This window comes from Tetrao urogallus (assembly GCF_951394365.1).
Source record: "Tetrao urogallus genome assembly, chromosome: 1".
NCBI lineage: Eukaryota > Metazoa > Chordata > Aves > Galliformes > Phasianidae > Tetrao > Tetrao urogallus.
In genome coordinates, this window is record NC_136813.1 from 74175009 (window position 1) to 74183021 (window position 8013).

At 36.8% G+C, this 8013-nt stretch overlaps 1 protein-coding gene across 1 annotated transcript in view; it reads right to left on the minus strand.

The window, feature by feature from the left end:
• CTPS2 (CTP synthase 2) overlaps positions 1–5055 on the minus strand; it is a gene marked incomplete at both ends in the record, with an annotated part of 51982 nt that extends 46927 nt beyond the window's left edge. Inside the window, 4 exons of the mRNA XM_079545467.1 lie at positions 558–674; positions 2519–2619; positions 2914–3084; positions 4890–5055. Coding sequence (XP_079401593.1) covers positions 558–674; positions 2519–2619; positions 2914–3084; positions 4890–5055 — 555 coding nt within the window. The remainder of the gene's footprint in view (positions 1–557; positions 675–2518; positions 2620–2913; positions 3085–4889) is intronic.
• Between the last annotated feature and the right edge of the window lie 2958 nt (positions 5056–8013).

The window sequence follows — 8013 nt, forward strand, 5'->3', positions numbered from 1 at the left end:
CACTCTTCCCTGTATCTAGGAATGCAGCAACAAGTTTGATAAGAACATTATTTCTGCTTAACAGCAGAAACAACAGTTGTTTTCTTTTAAGAAAATCACATACTAGGTCAAATGACTAAAAGGGATCAGCCCAGTATGGTTCAATGCCACATTACCTGGGGTTTCCATCACCTTACAACATTAGTTCTAACAAACAGAATCCTAAATAACATCCTACAGAGGCTGGATGCCTTTCTTAACAGGATCATAATGTATGAGCACTTTCCAGAGCAAAACACAACCATATTTATGCTTCTAGACAAATCAGCATTGATAAAGTGTTTGTTGATAACTTAATTGCCTTATTGATGTGAGAATGTGTTTCAGTGTTCTAGCAAGGATTTTCTTTATCCCAGTGAAGCTGGCCGTCTGTGATTAAGAAGCCACCTTTTGGCCTTTATAACTCAACCTCTAATGCTTTCCAAAAACTCTTCTTAATCGGAGAAATAAAAAATACAAAGCTCTATTCACAGTAAAGATTACCTAATAATTAAAAACGTATGATTTTAAAAATTTACCTGTGGTACTAGACTAACATGGATATTACAGAAGTTCTCTCGTTTTGCTTTGAACTGGAATTGTCTAAATGCTTCCACAAATGGCATTCCTTCAATGTCTCCAATAGTTCCACCGAGCTGAAAAAGAAAGCTTGAATCGGTCAGTGGCAGAAGATAAATGAAAATACTTTTTAAAGAGTTTCTCCCTTACATATTCAACAAGTTACCTGAATTTTGTTTTAAAAAGAATACAAAGGTGAATGAAATTTGCAGGCATACTCTGCAAAGAATTCTCATATATCGTGTGCTTTCTTCCCAATGAAAACCACCTAACAGTTTTCCAGTTCCATTATACTCACTTTACACCAAGCATGTTTGGGAGATAGGGAGATATGTAGTCCTACAGAATAATACATGCTTTACTATTTTCAAAGTGGTGATCAATAGTTAATAAATAGCTAAGTTGAAGTATCTGTTTAGAGAAATCACATTTTCCTAACCCCCAGATTAATAAGCAGTCACAAACAATAAGATACCAATATCTAACAATAATTATATTAGCACAATTCAATTGTTCAATTAGAACAGCTTTCCAATACTGATAAATCCGACATGGACAATGAAAATTATATTTTAAATTGAAAACAGTTTGAATACTTACTACCAAACCAAAGTCCAACACTAATTCCATGATAAACCTAATTCAAAGACACGAGTTAGATATCTTTTAAAGACTCAAAGAGATGTAGTAAATACTCAGTGAAGCAGTTTAGCCCAGAAGTTCTGTGAAATAGTTTTATTTCAGAATGATCCTTCTGTGCCACCATGTGGCTTTCTACAGAGTTGCATATTTTTGTTCACACAGTACCAGAAAATGTTTCTACATTTCTTCTTGATACATATATTCAGCCTAGTGCTTTAAGACTTTTGCAATGGCAAAAAAAATACAAACCTTTATCCTTACAATATTAAAGAAAAATATCTTCATGAGGCTGGCACTATAGTGCAAAAACTTTTACACAGAGGAAACAAAACTATGTCCAAAGTTTGACAGTTCAAAGACTGACAAGGTCACTGCTGATTAACATGCTTGTGCAAATTCCGTATTTACTGGTTTTATGTTTGCATTAAAAGTTTTATTCACTGTGCAGATCATTAAAAAAATACAGCTACATGAACGAGTATATTTTGATTAAGAAAAATTGCTCTGTGTAAGAAACGCCGAGCAACTTGGTCTTGGGTCATAAAGTTTATCACATTGCTGATTATTGTGGTGGCTTCTGGCATTAAAACTACAACATGTTCTTCTGTCAGATTATAAGGTATAAATTTTTCCTGTATTTTTAACCCTAACAGTAACACCCAGCAATTACTGACCGCACTTCTCCAGGTTGTCATCATGCACTATTAAGTGTAATTAAAACTCATTAGATCCATCATGCAGAACATCACGGTTAAGTGATTAACAAAGTTGCTCACAGAGATCTTCAAAATGAAATTAGAAAGTAGGAAAGTAATCTACTTTACATAATGTTGAAATATATTCCTGCAAATATGACCACGAGCAGCAAGATGGAGCATTTGAAGCCACACGGATAGCTACAATTGTGTAAGTTCTCCTACTGACCATAAGGTATTTCAGATAATACACAAGTTTCCTTAATACCATTTATCGGACATAGCTTCAGTCAAACATCTGCGTCTCTGAATAGATAATCCACATTATAAAGTCAACTAGTCAACTCTTAAGCAGCTCAGTTCCAGCAGGATTTAGTCAAGATAACAAAACCTGTGGAGATACCACAGCCACGCCTACCGTTCTCAAAACAAATCATCAAGAATACACAAGAATACAAAATGTATTTGTATTACTGCTCTTTGTAAAGCTTCAGCCTTTTTTTTTTTTTTTTTTTTTAAGGCGGTAAATAGCAAGGAGAGAACAAGCTAGCTCTTTGTGTTCACCTGAGAGGTTTTATACTTGCCTCGATTACACAGATTTGTGGCTCTTTTTTGTCATCATCCACAGGAACTTTTGCCTGATTCATTACCCATTCCTGAACCGCATCAGTGATGTGTGGAACAACTACAAGACAAAGCAGGAGGGGTAAGGCAAGCACATCCAACTTTAGACTCACATACTCTTTTTTTTGTGCAGAAAAAGTGGGAAAAAAGGAGCAGAAAGTCAAATGGAATCAACAAGCATTTTCTTTAATATATTCCTCCTTTCCTTGAACCCAGAAGTCTTACATTACACAAATATGTCTGTATTTCCTAGATTGGAGAAAGGAGCAAGCTGATATAGCAAGCAGCAGCTTGTTCTAGCCACTCCTTCAGGAAGAGTGGATGGACTAGCATGCCACAGAACTGAAAATATCACCTTGAACAGTCTTTCCCAGGTAATCACCATGCCTTTCTTTATTGATAACATGCTGATATATCTTTCCAGTGGTGATATTGTTATCTTTATAGAGATTGATGTCCAAGAATCTCTCATAATTTCCCAAATCTAAGTCAACTTCTCCACCATCATTCAGTACAAAAACTTCTCCTGGAAAAAAAAAAAAAAAGTGAAAATATTAAAAATAACATAAGGAAAACTGAGGAAGAAAACCATGACAGACAGCAAAGTAATAAAATAGCTAAAATCTGCTAAGTACAAATCAGATCAAGAGAACCAAAAATGTATCTTCAAACCAAACTTCTTTTTTAAATGGACATATTGAAAAGATAAAAAGATTAAAACCACATGCTGCAACTTGATTTGTGGTGTCATTGTGTGACTTCATATTAAGTCATCACTTTTACCCTGAATGTCTATTAGACAAATATTTTTGAACACGGATTTAAATAATATGGTTAAAATATTAAGAGACTTAAAAACCATTCAACAGGTATTTCAGTAGCCCAATACAATCCTCAATCAGGAGAAAGTAACTTCCAGGAATCATAAATGTTAATAATAAATTTTATTGAATAAGGCTTGCACCAGAAGTAAAGTTATGATCAGCATAAAACGCTTCTTCAAACATGCTCACTATTTATTATTAAGTTGTTTCATCTCATGTATTTGGTTCACTACGCATAAAGCAATAGTTATTTCTGATCCTGAAAAAAATGAAATGAAAATATTCTTCAGGGCTCATATTTTCCTTAAATCTCTGAAAAGTCGCTAGCTTCTGAATCCAATTTCTGAAGAAATCATAACTGCTGGATCCTGACATAAAGGTAAAGGTAGAAAGCTCTGCACAAGAGTCAAAAAGAAGGAATTCTCCCTGAAGACGTGATGTAGACTACGAAAATATATATCCCATCCAGATACAACATTCCAGTGAACAGTTTAACAAAAAAAAAATAAACACCCTCAACAAAAAAAATATATCCTCAAAGTCTGAAGTCATTACAGGAGTCCTACAATCAAAAGTAAAGGCAGAATATCCTTGGAAAATTGCCTCAGTAGCACTCTGAAAGTGCAGGAGTACTGGGTTAGATCAATTTGGCTTTGAGTGAGGTTTGGTGTACTGCTTTCAGTTCACTTCCAAAAATGTTGATTTAGACTAAAACTAAGCAGGCAAAACTTGACAACTGAAATAAATCAGAAATCCATCTTGTCTGAAGGCACTTGGGAACTTTGAAAACCACTATTTTCAACAGACATACTAACACTATGCGGCACAGATGAATGTTCAGCATTATAAATGCCTATCAGACTGCTTTGCAGCTCATCAGTGTAGTCAATACAAGCCAACCAAACTAACATCTATTTATAAATAATAAGACCAGTCAGCTTTCTAAGTTCCACTGATGGTTTTGACCATTTAGTGCTAGGGGTGGCAATGGTGATGAGGAGACAGTTGGACTAGATGATCTTACAGGTCATTTCCAACCTTGTGATTCTATGATTCTATGACTTGACCATCAACTAAAACAAGAGTGTAAACTAACTCTCATGAAAACATTCACACTAGAGACACTGATACCCAGGTAGCAGCATTCACAGCTAATTGCCCAGCAGTACAGCTTCAAAAAAATTCTGCTGTACTATTCCAATTTTTTTTTGTTGAACAGAAGACAGCATACACTGAACAAGGCCCACAGCTAGAATTTTTCTCAACAAAGCAGAATTTCACAGAAAGTAAGCCTCTACTAACAGAGGTTTCTCCCAACAGCTCCTCTCTTTACTCACAGCAGACAACACCCTTGAAAATATAAAGGGAACAAGACTGCATTGCCAAATAGATGATAAAATGACTAATAACTACTGTATTATTGCTTTTTGTTTGGCTGGTTGCCTTTAAAACATGTGATTAAATATGCAAATATTTACTACAAAATGAACAGTGCTGTTCTTCATACCATGTTCATATGGTGAAAATGTTCCAGCATCTATGTTTATGTAAGGATCAATTTTGATTGCAGTGACACGCAGACCACATGATTTCAGTATGGTGCCAATGCTGCTTGCAATGATCCCTTTGCCAATGCCTGAGATGACTCCACCAGTTACAAGGATGTACTTCATTGGAAAAAAAATCAAATCAAGCACACAGATTTTGAGCTGGAAATCTAAAATGACAAAGAGATACATTTGATTAATGCAAATTCATCCCATGGAATAACATAGTCTCACTATGCAAAGAATTAAAATGACCTTCAGGAACAACAAAATCACCACTTTAGAATCTCTCCCACTTATAAGTTGCTATTTAAGCTTGATGTCTAAATCCTCTCCACAATCAGTGAGAAAACAGAGATACTAATTAGATTCATTGCCCTGCGGAGATACCAAAGTAGTTATAATTCATCTGACTTCTCTAACATGACAGGAACAGCCAACCACCTTTTAGAAGTTAAGCAAGACTAATCTCACCCTAGATTCTTCCTAAATTAAAGAAATGAATAGTTTCATCTGTGTTTTGAGAAGTTAGCTCTAAGACTGTTCCTTGCTACATTAGCCACAACAATCACATTCTCTCCTCAGTAGATCTACCTTCAAAACCTTCAGCACATAGCTACCAGTATCTTTGTATCACCCACTACATTTTTCAGAAGATTTCTCCTCCCTAGCTCACAGCATATCAAATATTTCAAAGGTCTTACCGTATCGTACACACCAATGGAATATAAGAGCAAAAAAGAAAAACTGAACCAAAACATCCACATTTACATGACAGCATATTAACCATGAGCCTCAAAGTCTTGCTTCACATATCCACCCATTCTCCAACAAATTACAGAGAGAAAAAAAAAATCTAAAAAGAAAAATCTAGCTTCACTAGACCATGAGATAAAGTTGATACTGTACTAGAAGAAAGCAATGTTACGCCAGTTTTAAGTTTCAGATTTAGAGAACCATTCAAAGTTATGACACACAAAGTCAGAACTACAACTTCAGATAGCAGAGAGCTGTGTCATATGGCCTTCAGTATGGCCAACTTCCCCAGGTCTTAGCTTCCTAGACTACAAAGAGAAATAAATGACCCTTTAAAAGGGGTAACTGCAATTATGAATAGTGTTAAAAACTACTATCTGAACAGAAAGCATGACAGTGTAGCTAGCAGGTTGATGGAAGTGATTCTCTTCCTCTACTCTGGCCTCACAAGACTCCACCTGGAGTACTGCATTCAGCTCTGGGGCCCTAACAAAGAGGTAGATTTCTTAGAAGAACAGGTCCAAAGAGGTATAGAGGGCTGGAGCACTTCTCTGTAGGAAGAAAGGCTGAGAAAGTTGAAATTGTCCGGCCTGAACAAGGCTCCGGAAAGACATGAGGCCTTCCAGGACCTAAATGGGGATACAGGAAAGATGAAGAGGGACTCTTCATCAGGAATTGTAGTGGCAGATGATTTTAAATGAAAGGAGACATTTAGGTTAAATGGTAGGTGGAAATTATTTACTCAGAATGTGATAAGGACTGAGCACAGGCTGCCCAGAAAAGCTGTGGGTGCCCCATCCCTGGAAGTATCCAATGTCAGGCTGGATGGGGATTTGGACAACCTGACCTTGTGGAAGATACCCATCCCTGTGGCGGGGGTTGAAACTAGATGATCTTTAAGGCCCCTTCCACCCCAAGCCATTCTATGATTCTGCAATTGCTTGTGTACATTACGTTGCCAAAGCTTCGATAAGAGGATGCAACACCATATTTCACAAGGCTACACCATAATTCTTGCATACAGAACAACAGCTATTCATACACAGAAACTGTCTCCAAAAAAAAAATAAAAAATTGACTGTTACGAAAAGCCTAGATAATTAAAATTGAAAAAAAAAAATCCACTATGAACTAACAGATTCAAATACCATACCAGGGCAATCATATGATTTTGGATGGGAAAAAAACAGTTAAGATACTCACACACCTATGCCATCTTGCATAGACGCAAGATTTACCTCTTATTTCCTTGGCTTGGTTATTCCTTTCATCTTGTACCACTCAATTGTTTGGGAAAGTACCAGTGAGTTTTTTCACCTTACAACCTCCAGAAAAGTACCAACAATATTTATTTAAATAAAAAAAATAACTAATTTTATAATTTTATTTCTTCACTTCAGCTTTCACGTATGAACAGATACCTCCAAACATTCTAAGTCACAGCTGATTACATACATTATGTGTGAAAATCTATAACATAAGTCTGCAGCCCTCCTGAAATAAGTGAATGAAGAATGCAACTCACCTGTAACTGCATTTAGATTACATTCAGGCAGATCTGGGGGCTAACCCTTGGAGTAATTCTAAAACAATGATAGCACAGCATGTCACAAAGCAAAAGGCCTGGGGGTCAAGAACAACCTTTCCTTACCTAAATATGCATTTTGTTCAAAACAACAGGCAATAGCATGTGATCTGAAAGCGTTTAAGAAGAATCAACTTGGGACAGTTCTCTAACCACTGGTAGCAAGCAGCAGAGAGTGAATAACTGCTCTTCTGATATTATTAGTTAACATAAATAAGGCCTAGAGCTTCAACTGGCAGAGGTCAAGAAGGTAGCAATGCTTATTTTCAATGCTTTTACAATGGATAGCAGGAAATTAACAGAGTATTAGTTCCTTACCAACACACACGAAAGGGAGACAAAAATCAAAGTATTTAATCCAGAAGAAAAGAACCCTTGGAATTTACTGTGAGCTGGTAACAGGTAGGCACATAGCAAACACTTGTGGAAGAAAAAAGAAAACAAGAAGGAAGCTTCCTTCCATTCCCCTTCACAACCTGCAAATACGCTAGTGACAGAACTTCAGAGTAACATAAAACAAGAAACTGATGAATGAAGAAATGGAAGATCTTCAACACGTGCCACTTCGAGACTCACAGACCCCACCACTTCCCTGACAGGAACCAGAACGAGAGCTGCTACCTTCAGAAGCCCAGATTTCCCCATTTCCCTGCAGCTCTGGAAGCCCACTGCTTGCTCACAGCAGAAACAACGCACGGCAGGTGGGTTGGGGAACCACAGGAGCTGCTGGAAATGGCAGCCGG